Source organism: Gnatocerus cornutus, chromosome 1 (genome assembly GCF_029298725.1).
Source record: "Gnatocerus cornutus isolate USDA-ARS CGAHR chromosome 1, icGnaCorn1.1, whole genome shotgun sequence".
Lineage (NCBI taxonomy): Eukaryota > Metazoa > Arthropoda > Insecta > Coleoptera > Tenebrionidae > Gnatocerus > Gnatocerus cornutus.
The window spans coordinates 10,674,715-10,691,806 of NC_142233.1; the positions used below are offsets into that span (position 1 = coordinate 10,674,715).

General features: G+C 31.6%; 2 protein-coding genes across 6 annotated transcripts in view; both read left to right on the forward strand.

Moving 5' to 3' along the window:
* LOC148180318 (uncharacterized) overlaps positions 1 to 9,963 on the forward strand; it is a 41,888-nt gene extending 31,925 nt beyond the window's left edge. For 3 of the 5 annotated variants that reach the window (XM_088050120.1, XM_088050123.1, XM_088050125.1), the window contains 6 exons: positions 2,684 to 2,814; positions 3,854 to 4,009; positions 8,407 to 8,614; positions 8,661 to 8,841; positions 8,897 to 9,286; positions 9,337 to 9,963. In XM_088050120.1, coding sequence (XP_087906246.1) covers positions 2,684 to 2,814; positions 3,854 to 4,009; positions 8,407 to 8,614; positions 8,661 to 8,841; positions 8,897 to 9,286; positions 9,337 to 9,528 — 1,258 coding nt within the window. In that variant the 3' untranslated portion in view covers positions 9,529 to 9,963. The remainder of the gene's footprint in view (positions 1 to 2,683; positions 2,815 to 3,853; positions 4,010 to 8,406; positions 8,615 to 8,660; positions 8,842 to 8,896; positions 9,287 to 9,336) is intronic. The other 2 variants (XM_088050121.1, XM_088050122.1) reach the window with 2 other exon arrangements.
* Positions 9,964 to 12,961: 2,998 nt separating this feature from the next.
* LOC148180320 (juvenile hormone esterase-like) lies at positions 12,962 to 15,812 on the forward strand. Its single transcript, XM_088030044.1, has 8 exons — positions 12,962 to 13,050; positions 13,168 to 13,303; positions 13,350 to 13,487; positions 13,536 to 13,698; positions 13,745 to 14,121; positions 14,343 to 14,678; positions 14,726 to 14,873; positions 15,039 to 15,812. Exons 1-8 carry the CDS (start codon positions 13,040 to 13,042, stop codon positions 15,344 to 15,346), a joined length of 1,617 nt encoding a protein of 538 aa, XP_087886170.1. The 5' UTR covers positions 12,962 to 13,039; the 3' UTR covers positions 15,347 to 15,812.
* Positions 15,813 to 17,092: the final 1,280 nt, after the last annotated feature.

Here is a 17,092-nt window from a genome sequence, read left to right on the forward strand (position 1 = left end):
TGGAAAAGTGTACAATAATGTCGTCACTGGTCAAACGTTCAAAGTAAATTTAGATTTTGGAGAGACAGCAACGTTATTCAGGGCTGTGAGAGCATTAGTAGTTATTTAACCAACAAGTTGTGTAATGATAGCGATTAAGGTTCAAAGGATTTTAATTACACGAGCGACTGTAAGAAGCGTGTGAAATTAAAAATTGCCGAGATTGTTAGTCGCCATTAGAGCACGTGTTGTTACAATATTTTTCCGACGATCCTCGACAATCGCCAAAAGCTATTTAGAAAAATATTAATAAAATTGATTATGCAACCAAACATCCTCAAACTTTTAATTTTTTTGACCATCAAAATTCACTGCCAAGCTAGCTGCCACGCTGTCGAGATAATAACATAACTGTCGCATTACTTGCAGTCTCCTACAACGCGCATTAACGTTCAATTTTTAAAAATACATTTTTTGTTAATTTAAACATTAAAAAACGATCGTCGGAAAAGTCATTTATAAAACTTAATATGTGCTTAGAAATTACGATTTTGTAAACAATATGGCATCGATTTTTTAATGAAATTGCCAGAAAATAACAAAAAGTTGCATTTTTTTTAATGTTTCAATGTTTTTGTCTTGTAACCAAGAGTAAGAGATAGCAATGCGTTTGTCAGCGCGTATAAAAGACAAGATTTCGGTTTTTGCAATGATGCATAAAAATTAAAAATCGATGTAATAATTCTTGACATACGAGTACATACAAAATTTTATATAAAAATCACTAAAAGTAGCGTGTTTTTGGAACATACTCTTATTTTTCCAAAAATTGAATGATTGAACAAAACGGACTTCAGATTCGGAATCAGAAGGCCATTCCACAATAAATTTCACTTTTTCAATACATTTTTTTTTCTAAAATTGGTTAATTAGTGTGAGTAATAATCATTTGTTAAATTTTTGTCTTCCTAATTCTTTATAAAATAGTATATTAACAAGTAACAAGTTGTATAAACGTGCCTTTAGTCACAAGTTAATTATTAAGACACGATCGGAGTGAGTAATTAAAGTACGGGTGTTAAATGTGATTTATAAACGTGTTACATACTACACTTTTTCTACGACCTCAAATTGCTGCCTAAAAAAATATTGAACTCTTAAACGCTGTTAAACGGTACAAGAAAACCCGAAAAAAACTTCGGAACATTACTTTTCACGGCTGCCTCCATCACTCCTTTCGCTATCGCCGTAATATTACCTAACGCCCTGTATACTAAAGACAACGCGTGTTTTATAGTTCAAAAATTATCGTCTATAAAAAACTAAATGCATTTTCTATATTACTGCTTTAGAATGACGTTATTCAATAGTTCAAAAATCAGCTTCAATTTAAACGATTTTAGTGACTTTCATTCTGGCACTAAAAATCGTGCTGGAATGAAAAGTCACTAAAAATTGTTTAAAAATAAAGTTTATTTCGTTCCAATTTCAATACTAGCTTAACTGAAATTTAAAATAAAAGGAAAAATAGTATCTAAAACTTCTTGCAACGGCCAAACTAATTTGTTGTTAAAGTAATTTTCCATAAAAACGGTGGCAAAATAGTATATTAAAACATTATGAAAACAAGTTTATAAATCGAGCGGCAAAGCCGCGAGTTTTATGATGGATGAGTGCCTTAATGGCCTTATGAACGAGGTTTTTATACTATTTTTCCTAATTTGTTCTTGTAGCAAAGCTATTTTCGCTATTTTTGTATTTGTTTTCAGTGCTTGAATATCCATTTCGATAAGGAATGTTAGAATAGCTTTGTTTCCATAGCAACTTAGGAATGTTTAAAATACAAATTAGGAAAAACATTTACAGCAACCTATTTAAGAATTGGAGTCCAGAATACGGCAAAATGCCAGTGAAACAAATGTTTACAAAAATGAAAAAATGTTAGTATTGTTAGCTAAACAAAGATTTATTGAATTAAATTTAAGTTTTGACAAGCATCCGATCCAATAAGAAATTTCTAACCATATACATATAATATCTATTTATAGAAACAACGAATCCAATGTGTACCAAGTATTTCTACAAGTTAAGTTGCGTCTTTTATTTGCAACCCAAATCACTTTCCCACAGGATTCAATTATTTTTTAAATCAAAACTAAAACTGCTTTAATCTTGTTCAAATTATTTTCTTCTTTTTTAATTGTACCGGGCGTTCCACGAATTGTTGAACATTGACTAATACCTAACATGAAAAACTCCCGCTCGAAATTTTATAGAAACTTACTTTTTAAAGTTACCTGTGCGTGGAAAGTGCCAGATATAATAAATTTGCTTTGGAATCGCATATTTCTAGTAAAAAAAGTAATTTAGACACAAAGCAACATTATCCAATCACATCATTGGTCAGTTATGCAACCATCGAAATATCGAACGGAAAATTTTAAATTTTACATTTTGTAACTTGATTTTTTGACTAATAGCTCTCAGTTTAAAAATCTCCTAAAGCACAATCCTTCATTAGCCGAATTTAATTTAAAAGTTTGGGAGAACAGGGAAAAATAAAATCCCAATTCCCATGATATTTTTATATGTATGTTTCGCAATCCCGTGGAACATTACATACATTATATCACACATCTCGTAGTGGTTTATTTTATTTACTCAACTATAAACTTCTTTATGTGTAACTGAATGTATTTTACAGATACGGGGATTTCAAGTCTCTACCAGCTAAATACAGCAATGACACTTACATCCACAAATTACTGACAGTATCACCGACATCAAAAATTCAATACGCTACATATTACACGGAACCTGTTAAAAAGTATATTGGTGAGTTTCGAAAAGTTTTGTGATATTTTTGCTTCTACGCTATCTGCTTATATTTGCTCATATAACAGCTGTTCGACAAACTGTAGTCTGAAACTTGAACTAATAAATGTGGTTTCTACAAATAGTGGAGTATTATAAATCATCAGTATTCTAACAAACATTTTAGTAATAGATAGGATCTTGTAGTAACAGTAGAGAAAAGAAAAAAATTACCACAGTGGCTAACAATCAATCCCAGAATCATTTTCGAATAATTTAGAATTGAAAAGGAAAACACATCAAGTTTCTGTTGTTTTTGGTTTTTATTTCATACACAACCCAAAATTTTTGTCTCCAATTTTTTTTTTTGTACATTACGGAGCTAAACTTGTTCTAATAGGCTACTGGACTTATTTATATATTTATACGTGATTTATGCCAGAAAAAAGTTTATATAATGGAGATTTGAATACGTGTCTCTACGGTCAGATTTGTGACGTCATGACTCCTACCTAAGTGCACAATTGGTCACAAACCAGTGTACCAAAAAGCTACGAGTAATGTCGATCTCTCTATCTCTCTCATACTCATACAACATTTAGGGGCGTATGTTTTCTCAATTGATATGCATAGAAAGGAGTTATGAAGTACTATGTTCAGAAACTGATTTAACAATATGCTGGCGTCCAGAAGCCTATTTTCAAGACTGGTTACTAAAAACGCTTTATTGGTCACATTTTACAGAACATTTTCAGCGCTGATATAAAGAAAATCGTCATTTATGTAACTTTTTATTGTTTTGTGTTTTCTTTCTGTCATATTTTCCTTAAATCATAGTCAATTTAGAATAAAGTAGCTATCAATCGTTCCCTAAGCAAGATAACAGCACTTTTAATCCTGCACTTCACCGGTGAATCGAACCAACTCTTTCAAATGGAACGAAACTCATCGTCGAGCAGCTTGCACCATCTTTGGCGCTTTGAATGGTAGTGCTCAAAGGCATTAACAAAATTGCTGTGTTGTGTGACTGTGTGACTTACCTTGAGTTTGACTACCACAGGCCAAGGTCATCTATCGTGTGTCTCATATGCAGGGGACAAAAGCTACAGTCGTCGTCGTCCATTGACGATTTATGAGGATGCAATAAGAAATGATATCCAGTTGTTAAGCTATTATATAAACAAATTTCGAGAAGAAAAAGCACATCCCAAAGAAGGTATAAAAGAAAAGCTTAAAATTCAGCTCCTAGAAAGAATTAAATATGCACGCTTAGTTAGAGGTAGCACCTAACACTACATTCGCGGACATAACAAATCCACTATTCTTAATACTCATTACACGTCTAAATAAATTATACTTTAATACCTCATTGTAAATAAACTAGAATGTATTTGTATGCAGTAGTAGATTTATTAATAAAATATCCATATAATTGAGTTTGAGACACCCGGTTATGTGTATGCATGTCATTTCATGTGGTCATCATGCAGCCTGAAGAAATCTGGAAGATTTTTTCCTTTGGAACTGTTTTACATTTTGCTTTTCTTTGATGTTTTAAAGTGTCGTCAAAGCAGCCCAAACATTTTCATGACCTCTTTTATTCCCCACACTTTTTGCTCCTGCTTACTATTTCTGTTTTGTTCTCATAACATCATAATCATAACTGTCATAATCATTGCCAGAATTACTCCAAGTCACACCTCGTTGGCTGTTACATTAATATAATTGACTTTGCGTTGGTAACACTGCTATTTATTAAGTTTTATCACCTCAACTGTCAAATTTCTAGAGTTAGTTTCACGTTATAGGCAGGAGTACCAACAAATTTTAATTTTCGAAGCCTTTGTTTTCTTAAATAGATTTCATCTTTATGTTATTACAATACATGACGTAATTTTAGCGTTTTACGTCGCACAAGAGTCTGCCAATGTTTGTAGCTAAATTCATCCTAAAAAAAACAATGATCTGTAGTGGTCATAAATATTTTAAAAATTCATTCACGCCACACTAAACAAAACCTTCACTGTCCGAGCCGGCAACGGTGCATTTTTTTTTAATGAGGAAAAATTGTATTCAAAAAAAATCGAAAACTGCTGTTTTAACACCGACAAACAACATTCTCAAACCGCATGGCCAAATTTATAATCAGAGAATCTTCTTGAATAAGTCAGAAATTACAAAAGCAATATTTTTCAAAGGTGATTGGACCCAATATTGCCTATATTAAATAAAAAAAAATCATTACTTTATAAGCACTTTTTTTCATGTAAGAATATGTTATGGCAAAAAAAACTCATGTGAATCATACTTTAATGTCATTATGGTTGTCGTTTCAAAACTTCAATGTTGACGGTTCATGAGAAACATAAAGGTCATTTCCCATTTAACGGTCGACTTAGGCCAAAATTTTATGAGCAAAAGTGTACGTCGCTCTCATTTTGATCCACAATCGTAATCATAAAAATTAAGAAACGATTCAATCGAAATACCAATATTTCCACTTGTGCGAATATACCTAAGTAATTCTTTTCAAGCTCTATCAATAATAAATAATCGATTCCAGTACGGTAGTTACAACCTGCTGATTTGATAACTTCAGAAAATTTGTTACTGTAAGGCGTACTTTAGTTCTTATAGTAACGAAACTGTTTTGTTGTAATTGTGCGTATAAAACTTTTCATTTGACGGGAATTAGCTTGTTTGCCAAGTGTAAACGCCCGTTTTCGTCAAATTTTAGCGATTTTTTTCCAAAATTTTCTGAATTCTCGACTAATTTTAACAACTCTTTTATTTTGAATTCAATTTTGAAAGTAATAGTAGTAAAAGTAATAGCTCACGACAAAAAAAAATGAACTAATAACATTGGATTTTAGTAAAATTGCGAGCACGGAATTTCGGGCATTAATGTTATTTTTTGACAGTTAAAATAAGAACAAAACTTAAAGTGTATCTATATGGCGCGACACTATTGAGAGAAAAACTTTCCTGTACTTGTTCTAGATAAGCACACAAACATAACACACGTTTCTTAAATTACTTCCTTTATTCCTCCATTTTCTTCATTTTCTCCATTTTTTCATTCTATCAAAAGTGCGTGCACTAAAAAATACTGAAGCGGTCTTGAAATTTTGGGCAATTTATAACAAAAAATTTAATTTTACAATATTTTGACATCGTAAACTCCATGACCACAAATGTATAGCTGAAAAGCGAAAACGTAAATTAAAGTTTTATAAAAAAATTCAACGTTATGAATGAAATTGACGCATATTCCGAGTTGGCATAGTTTCCAACATTTTAAAAATACATCGTCGGATAAAAAAAAAACTTTGCATTGAAATATTAACGACTGAAGAAGCCTAATTGGACGAAGCTCTTTAAATAAGATCATAAGTAAAGACAAAATCGTTTAAACTATTTTAATTTGTCAAAAATTCAAAGAATGGCCCCAAAGAAATGTAGTCAGTTGGAACTCATCCAAAACCAAAAGATAGATGTTGCTCCACTTCGTAAGCTATAAAATGAAAAGCATTTTTAACTTATTTTTCAAAACTCATAGAAGTAGTGGAACAAATCAACCGAGCAAATAAAGGCCCATAACATGCGAGTTACTGAAACAGTACGACAAATTTTTATTAATAAAAATGTATTAAAAAATATAGAAACAAACAAGTTAGAAGACAGTGATTATGATGATTATGATTTTACGTCAGTGTATTTTGTGTACAAGTTAAAATATTAACATGAATCAATAATAAAAATCATTAAATTCTTTGACAAACAAACTGAATTTTTACAACGAAACAAACATTATTGTCAAAACTTAAATTGACAGTTCATTTCAGGGCTCACTTTGCCCCCACAAATGTAATATAGTCAGTATTAAACTGCCTCGAACCTAATTTTAAGCTAATCATCAAATGATCGTAAATGAAAACATATTTTTTATGCGAAAAAATTACCAACACCTGCGAATTGCAGATCCTGTTTAAATTTCATATTTTTAGTCCGCTACATAATTATAGTTCAACACGGAGTTGCCAGATATTTCAAAATAGTTGTTTAATTTTTTTTTGACATTTTTTGACACGTGCTCCAGTTGTTGGAACACTTTCGAACACTCTTTCCGGCAGAGTAAACACATTCCTTTTCGTTTAATTTTATTGTACTGGAAGAGAATAATTTAAACAACTAAAGACACAAAACAAGGTTTCAAGTTAAAACAGAATTAGAATTGCATGCAATTTTATTACACGTGTGATACATCTTATAAATATCTGGCCAAGATTTCGGATAATTTTCGAGCAGATGTTAGCGCAAAATATTCCAAGATTTTGTAAAATGGAATATTCCAAGGCTATTTCTTTTATTATGATTAAAAATTTTCCAGAATTCCAATTTAAAATTTAAATTTTCGGAAAATGTCAAAAAAGGTGCATGATGATCATTTAAGTATTTCAAAAATCAAAATAGATGTTGCTAATTTTGATAATTGCACATTCGCATTTAGCCTAATCAACAGTTCACTATCAACGGCTAAAATGGGCAAATTCGCAATCCTTGTGCTAACAAGCTTCTATTGATTTTATTGGTTTTTCTTTGCAGTTGGAAATGTAGAAGAAAAACAGAAAATTGTTGAAATTACCGAATAATCTACTGCTGACTCCTTTTTTTGAACGCGACGCAAAAATATGTGCAATTACGATATCCCACGCTTTTTAATACTTAAAATAAGTCGATTTTGTTTGATAATACATCTAATACTTAAGTTGGAGATTTGAAATTTGTTTTAAAATGGATCTTGGAAGTTGGTTTTATTAACGTCATTGTCGATTTCGCTTTGAAAAACGATTTTTATTAATCTTTTAGGTTTCTAAAGCACGATCACTGCCTAAACTGGCTTGTTAATTCCACTTTTTTGTACACACAGAACACACTGTATACTGTACACAGGTCCGTATTAAATTTCATCAAAATTGTAGGTTTTGATAAAATAAAACGTAAGTACACAATTACAACACTAATAAAGAAACATGTACAAAAAATTGTATACAAACCCAATTGCAGACCTGTGTTAGAAAGCACACATTAACTTTGCTACTGTGACTTTAGGACACTTATTTTCCATGTACTTACTTACTTTTTTATGTTATGTTCAATAAATAAATTTTATTTTATCATAACTTGTTTTATTTAGTTGCTTCTTAACAAACTCTTGCTGTTATGCGAAATATCTCTTGTAGTCTCTTTCAGGGTCACACTATACGTTTTTGATATTTTTATTTATTTTTTATTATTGCCTATTTCTAGCAATAATGGGTGATTTTTTGCTAACCATAAATTAAGTCTTTTAAACAAACTACCGTAAATAAAGCCTGTAAAATCCATGGCGTGGAGCGACGGACACCAAAAGCATCGTTTACGTAAGTTTAAGACAAAAAATTATAAATAATCACAATAACTAAACTGAAACTTTTAATATTCTAACTTCTCTAGCTTGTAAAGATTGTACTTGTCTAATGACTTTTACATGTTTAATTTCACAATATTAGACAATTACTGCTTCGTTCCAAAAGTCCACAACCCCCTTTTAACTTTTTCGCACGTTTGCAGTTCCCTTGTCGTCAAGTCGTCCATCGAGAATCTTCTCGGTGCACAAACCCATTGAAGACCCCGTCGGTCAAGAAATTAAAGATTTGAGGGAAGCAAGAGCAGCCCGCCTTGCGAAAATCTATGAAACTGATGACAAGCCTCTTCCTAAAGTCGATACCGCTTTGAAATCCAAGCAGTTAAAGGAAGAAGCCCGACTTGCTGAAGAAAAGTATGCATCACAGTTTTGTAGTCATAAACTCATTGCATTTTAACAGAGCCATAGCTGAAGAAAAGGCACGGAAGGAGCTTCAAGCCAAAAAAGAAGCAGAGGCTGAAGCCGCAAGAAAAGCCGAACTAGCGCGTCAAGAACAGCTTGCAGCTCAAGCCGCTGCAGAACGTGCAGCGGACCTAGAGAGACAAGCAGAGAAGACTCGTCAAGAGGAACTTGCAAAGCAGGTAAAATCAATACAATTTGACAGTTTGAGATGAAGAACAATTTTATCTCTTACAGGCTGAAATAGAAAAAGCCCGCCAACAGGAAGAAGAAAGACTTCGCCAGGAGGAGCAAAGGCGTCTGGAAGAAGAAGCGAAAGCTGAAGAAGAACGTAAACAACTCCTTCGCCTAGAAGAAATCGCCAGACAAGCCGAAGAAGAAAAAGAAGCGGAGTTGGCACGACAGGCGGAAGAACTTGCGGAATTAGCAAGACAAGAAGCCGAGCGTGCTGAAATTGAACGTAAAGAAAGAGAAGAGAAAGAAAAAGCCCAAAGAGAGGCTGAACTAGCGGAACTTGCCCGCCAAGAAGCTGAACTAGCTGAACTAGAACGGCAAGAACAAGAATTGGCTGAGTTAGCCAAACAAGAAGCTGAATTAGCAGCGGCAGCTCAAGAAGAAACTGAACAGGTATGAAAAACTAAATGGAAAAAATTCTTGTAAAAATAATTTCATTGTAGAGCGCAGCGCCAGCTGAAGAAGCTGAGCCAGTTGTGGAAGAAGTCACAGAACCGCAAGAGGATGCCGGTGTGACTGAAGTTCCAAGTGAAGAAGTTGCCGACGATGTTCCTGCTGAAGAATCAGCTGCACCTGAAAGTGAAGATGTTCCACCGGCTGAAGAAGCTGAAGAAGTCGAGGAAGCAGAGGAATAAAAAAATATTTACGTTATATAATTTAAATCTCTAATATCTACATAAAGTTGGTGCCAATGGTAAAAATACACTTTTTAATAGGAATTTAGAGATAATCAGTTTGTTGGTACGTGCACGGTTAGATAAAACTGATTCTGATTCTATTGAAATCATAAAAACCGTGCATCCAAATTAAGTTTTTGTGTACAATTCGAAGAAATCAAATTTTATTTTGTGGATTGGTAGCATTGGCACCAACTGTTTATTTGAAAAAACTGCCGCAAAATATGTGAAATAATACAAAAACACTTTTAAATATGAACATAAGATAATTTTTATCGGTGGACACGTGCTTTTAATACAATTGTTCAACATGCAAGACAATTATTTTTCCTATTTAATTAACTTTCTGTTTTGTTCTAATTGTTTTAATAAATATACACTTATAACAATGTTTACCTTTGTTATTTTTTACTTCTAATTTTTTGTTTTATGATTCAAATTAAAAAAAAATTAAAAACTATGTAAGGATTTTTAAGTGATCCAATCAACTTTATTGTTGATGAAAGGTTTAAAAATACGGAAATAAATAGAATTATATTTTTTATACAACTAGTAAGTTCGGTAGTTTCAAAGTAGAAGTAATTAAATTTGGTAGATTTATTTCTTTAATAAAATTTCAAAATGTACTTTAGAACAAAAATTGTTTTCTCCAAACGTCACAAAAAGTCACTACTTTTAGTCGTTTTTAGACAATAAAGTAGAAAGTTTTGTTATAAATAATGAAAAGCGGCCGTTGTCAAGAAAACATTTTTTCTCCCTAGGCATAAAAAGTACTTTTTGTGATTGTTTTTATTTGAGACTTCCATTTTGTATGGCACTAACTTTGAAAGCCTTTGAAACCACTATTTCTCGCAGTAAACGCTACGCTTCGCCTCGACAAAAAGTACCACTTTTCTGCCGTATGACAAAATCTACTATTTTTCGAAATTTTCATTTAAAAGACAAACCACATAAAGTTATTTTTTTTAAATTTTCTATTCGAGAACTCAAATATTTCTATTAAATTCTGCAAATGCAGCACTTTTAACCATAAAACCAGGCAACTTAGTGAAATCGTCATAAATCATAAATTTTGTAAACAAAAATAAACAATTTTAGAAGTTTTCATTATAAGAACGAACTCAAAATTCCCATTTTTTTTATTAAATTCTGTAAATTTTGCAGTTTTAACGATATCACAATAAAATTACGTTCAACTAACTATTTTATTAGAAGCATTGATTAAATTTAAATAAAAAAACATTCTACAAAAAAATTGGTATTGGGAGAACAAACTCAAAATTTAGAATTTTTAAATTCTACAGTTTTAACAATAAAGCAATAAAACTTGGTGAAATTATTCTTTTAAAAGCATTACATTAGTGTTCTAATTTAAACAAATTTACAATAAAAAGGAAGAATTTTAAAATTTGGCATTTTAATGACGAACTCAAAGTTTTCTATAATATTTTACATAAGACCGTTGCGTTATAACAATAAGACAATGCAATATAGTGGAATCAATCCTTTAGAGACACTCAACAAGTGTTTCTCATAATTAAGTTCCACAACAAAAAAGTAGAATTTTGAAAATTTTAATAAAAAAAAACCTAAATTTTGTAAATTGTGCAGTATTACCGTTATAGCTATGAAATTTAATGAAATCATTTCTTTAAAAACACTGAATATGTGTTATACATAACGAAAGTTTAGAAAAGTAGAATTTAAAAAAATAATAATAAACTCTATCCTGTATATTCACAATATTCTTCAGTTTTAACAATAAAGCAATGAAATTAAATGTAATTATTCTTTTAGAAGCATTGAATAAGTGTTCTAAATTAAAAAACATACAACAAAAGAAAGAATTATAAAATTTAGGTTTTCAAGAATAAACTCATAATAGTTTTCTATCAAGTTCTGTAAATTTAACAGTACTAATAATAAAGCAATGCAATTTAGTAAACTCATTCCTTTATTAGAGTCACTCAACAAGTGTTTCAAATAATTTTAAAACAAAAAAGGTAGAATTTTGAACAATTTCATTTAAATGACGATCTCAAAATTAAAAAATTTCTATAAAATTCTATAATTTTGATAGTTTTAACAATGTAGTAGTAAAATTTAAAGAACTAATTTATTCCTTTAGAAACATATAATGAATGTTCAAAATTATAAAATTCAAGAACAAAATGGCAAGATTTCATTCATTTGAATAACGAACTCAAAATTCAAAATTTTCTGTTAAATTTTGTAAATTCTGCAGTTTCAACGATGGAGTAATGAGATTTGCTGTAATTCCTTTGAGGTACTCTAAATTATAAAATTTTAAAACAAAAAAAATTTTTTTTTTTTATATTTTATATCAGTCAATATTATTACGTTCTGTAAATTCTAGTTTTAATAATAAAGCAATAAAATTTAATGCAATTATTCATTTAGAAGCATTGAATAAAAACTACTACAACAAAAAACAATAATAAAATATGGCATATGAATAATAGTAGAATAGTAGTTTTCCAAATTGAAGATACGAATTGGAGAAAATTAAAGAAACACAAACGTTAAAAATCGAGTAGATAAAAAAAATAAAATTAATAAAAGAAACTAATAAATAAAATATAAATTCGACATTGCAAAAATTAAAAAAGTCGGATAAAAAAACGAAAAATAATTACATAAGGTGAATTGGAGCAAGTTCGAACGTAATTTAGACTCGTTAAGAATTCTCAGTCTCTACTGAATAAAATTATGAACCAATTTTAACTAAATTTAAGCAATGATAACTTTGATATGTACAAAGGTTACTTAAGTTACTGATATAGTGCACCTATTTATATAAAGTCAATTTGAAGGGAATGAATCAAGAAACAATAAATTATTGCAAAATCGGTGCAAATTCGAACTTAATTAGACACATTAGACTTAACTCTGCTACCTGGGACGTTCGAATTTATTTTCGCAACAAAAAATCAACAAAATATTAATTTCAACGCAAAGAACTTTCCAGTAGAATAGCAGTTATGATGGTAACTGTGAAAGACAATTTCAAACGTGGACACCCCGCTACAACCATGTTGCTGTCTGCATGTGGATGCAACTAGCCTCGTTCGATCTTACCCCACGTTCGCACTTATCCCAAGTCATCTTACTTCAAAAATTGCAAAAATTTATTAATAAATCTGAATAATTCTGAATATTCAAAAAATCCACGAAATTCAAATAACAAAAAACGAAAGAAATTTGATGAATCCATTATATTAAAAAAGCAGTTTAGAACAATGAAGAAACAGGATAATCTAAAAAATGTCTGGTATCAAAAGAATTAAAAAAGTTATGTAATGGTTTTTGTTTGTCACAAATTTATCAATCGTCCGTGTAAACGCACCTTTAGTAAGTATTCTTTGAACTTTGAACTTCTACAAAATAAATGAACCTACATACTCGCAAAAGATAAGCCGAGACGTGAAAACAACAACTTTTCTTAATCATGTACACCTCGTACGTAGTTTTTTAAATTTGTGTACGTGTTCTGTGATTATTATTGCGATTATAATTTAAAAATTCCAAGTATAAAATAGAACTGTTATAATAATTCCAGTGACTTAACATTTTTAGAATGGAACAACCCACTGTGAAAATTTCAACGGGAGTTCTCCGTGGAAAAACTGGCACGAGCAGCCATAACCGAAAATTCTACAGTTTTCAAGGAATTCCCTATGCAAAACCTCCACTTGGCGTCCTTCGATTCAAAGTAGTTCTATTCAAAAGTAAGTTTATATCTATCTAACTTCTTGCAGGCACCAGTTCCTCCAGTGCCATGGTCCGGAATAAAAGACGCAACGGAAGAAGGAAGTGACTGCTTTCATTTCAATCCCGTACTAAAAACATTACAAGGAAGTGAAGATTGTCTAACTCTCAACGTTTATACACCCACAGTACGATCTACATCAAACTTAAAGAATTTCTTCTTTATTCTATTCTAGTTACCCAGCAATGCCACTCGCCCCCGTAAGAAACCCGTCATGGTCTGGATCCATGGTGGAGCTTTCACTTCCGGTTCAGGAAGCTCGATCGTTTACGGACCTGAATTTCTCATGAACGAAGATATCGTTTTAGTTACGATTAATTACAGAATTGGACTTTTTGGTAACCACTTAATTATTACTTAACATGTCTTCAAACCATTTTGAAGGGTTTCTCAGTCTTGAGGATCCAAGTTTGGATGTACCAGGAAATGCAGGACTTAAAGACATGGTAATGGCTTTGAAATGGGTACAAGAAAACATAACATTCTTTGATGGGAATCCAAACAATGTTACCATTTTTGGCGAAAGTGCTGGAGGTGCAGCTGTGCATTATCTCATCCTGTCTCCTTTGGCTAGAGGGTTGTTTCATAAGGCTATTATGCAAAGTGGGTGCGCTTTGAATAATTGGGCTAGAGGAAGAAGATGTGCTCGCGAACTCGCACAAGTGTTGGGGTTAAAGTCGTTCAAAGAGAGAGATATCCTAAAAGTACTACAAAGTCTTACCCCGAAAGAAATATACAAAGCCGCGTCAAAACTCCCTGATGTGAGTTTCTTTCGTACACTATACATACAAAGGGTTCATTGTTCTGTAGACAACACACTATGCACATCATAGGCAACACATTATACACACCGTAGGCAATTTCACTCAAAAAATTATTTTTGCATGGCTTGTAATTTATAAAAATAGTTGGTGGAACGTAAAATGTGTTGCCTGTACAAAAAAATCAGCCGTACACAGATAAATTAAATATAACTCTTTAGGAACTAGATGTTTCTGTGGTAAGACCACATGGCCCGGTCATCGAAAGAAACCTGAAAGGAGCCTTCATATCTGAAGACCCAAAAACAATAATTAAATCCGGCAAGTACAATCATGTTCCCATCATAATTGGTTACACAAACAGGGAAGGAATGCTGGGAGAAGCTATGCAGAAACCAAAACCATTTAAACCTCATACCGATTTCCAGAAATCAATTCCTTTTTTTCTTAACATGCAACGTGATTCTTCTACATCTCAACAAATTGCTCGTCAAATTAAAGAATTTTATTACGGCAACGAGACTCCATCAACAATCAACAAAGACAAGTATTACTTAGTAAGATTAGGATTAGGTTAAAATGAAATTCTATGGAGTTTTTTTAGTTGGAGTCAGACAACTTTTTTGTGAGAGAAATCTTGGAGGCTGTACATCTTCATTTAAACACATCGTACGCCCCGATTTATCTATACAGAATGTCTCTTGAAACTAATTTAAATATGATGAAGAAGATTGCAGGAATTACCGAACCTGGTAAGAGCTGAAGATCAAATATAGCTATAAAATTATTATTTATCTAGTTGAAGTATGTCTTGATATCTGACATTCACCGACATGTGTCATTGATTTGACAAATTAGCGTCAAGTCCAGACACACGTTTGCAAAATGCCAGCCAATTAAAAGATGTAAAATTTCAGGTACGTGCCATGGAGACGACTTGGGATACCTATTTAAAAACGCGCTCACACCTGAATTTGAACAACATAGTCCTGAACAACTTGCTGTGACAAGATATACAAAGTTATGGACAAATTTTGCCAAATATGGCGATCCAAATAACAAAGAGTTCACGTGTGTTCTTAACATAGAGTGGGAACCAGTAACACATCAGAAAATGAATTTTCTTGAAATAGGAAATAAGCTGCTAACTGGCACCAATCCTGACGCGGACAGAATGTTGTTTTGGAAAGATATATTTAACACAAATCCTGCCAGTAAGCTCTGATTTTGGCATCAAACATTCAAATAAAAAATACCAAAAATTACGAAAGTCGGTAAATGTGCTGTTGCATACAAAATTTTAATAAAGAGTTGGAAACGTTTTGATTTTGGATTGAATTTTCTAAATATCCAAAATATTATATTTTTTTCATTTAGGAATGCTGGTTGACCCTAAAAATTAAAATTCTAAAAAAATGATCCCTTTTGATCGACAATTTTATTCTCTACGTAAATACATGTATGTATTTAATAAAGGTTGTTCGAAAATACAAAATTAAAAATGTTTTGAAAATAAACAGAATCTAGATAATCAGCACAAAAATTAATATAATCTAAAGATGAGCTAGAGAAATTCCAAAAAAATATAAACAATACCGGACAATACACATGTACTCCTATACGGGTTAAGTAACGTTACGGCCATAGGCTAAGGGCTAATCAAGAAAAATAAACTGTTTTGAATTCTGTAATTACTTTAATTTCTTCGTTATATTTAAAGCTACAAGCCTTTAAATTTGTTCTATTAGATTCATTTAATCCAATTTCGAATTTTGCGAAAATCCAAGTAGTCTTTCGAGCCAATGAATATTTTCTAACTGAAATCAGTGGCGCCAATAAGAGAAAGGAATAGTAGTGCAGTTGTGTTTGCAAAAAGTTGGGAAAACCAAATGTTCAAAATGGTCATCATTTTGATCAATACAAACATGTCACCGCTGTAACAACGATGGCTTTATGGACCGGAAAATTAGTTACTTTTCTCAATTACGAACTAACTACGTCACTGGTATAAAATAAATGTCAGTTGTCAAAGAAAGAAAGAAATTCTCAGTATGACTTTGATTCAAAATTCGGTGATCCTTTACAAATTGACCTCTGTTTGGTTACAAACAAACACTTCTAGCTATTAAACGGTTGAGGAAAACACAAAAAAAAAACTACGAATAGTTATTTTTCCCGGCAGCCTCCAGAACCATTACGTTACCTAACACCCTGTATGTTTATAAATATTATTTAAGGAAAATTTGAGGTAAGTAGGGGAAGAGCACCAAATATGGGATGGTTGCCTAATATTGGATACCACTCTAACTGTGTTTGGAAAGGCGAGCCATTAGTTACCTCTACGTCATAGGCTGCGGTTTGACAAGATTTTAGGTCCTAGACTCCTCGCACGTGTCAGTTTTCCAATATAGCAAAAATAACAACACGAAAGTCTTTCATACTAATTTGAGTATTTTGTTTGCGCGAGTTAAATACGTTTATTTATTATACAATTTGAGTTATTGGGTAAGTAAATCATATTTAATGTTTGCTGTATGTTTGATTTATAGTAAAAATCAATAAAAAATAATATTCTGGCATAATGAATACGGAATTTTTCTCTCCGAAACAAAGTATGATAAATCCCTAATATTGGATACTTTGGTGCCCTCAATATTTGACATCCAATATTAAGTAACCATGTAATTGAATGTTATACAAGGTGTTTATAAATGTTTCTAGCATCAAGGGTGGCTACGAAATGCCAAAGAAATTTACCGATCATTATACAGTATGTCCCCGGATTGAGTTCACAAGAGGGAAAAAAAGTTTATTTTTCATTTTACAAAAAAATGACAAAAGAATAACATTTTTTGCTTATTTCAAAACAGATAAATCTGCAATTAAAATTTCAAAATTATAAGTTTGTACTCTTAAAATTAATTTTTTCATTATTTTTATTTATTAAATTTTGTAATCGTATTCAAATAAT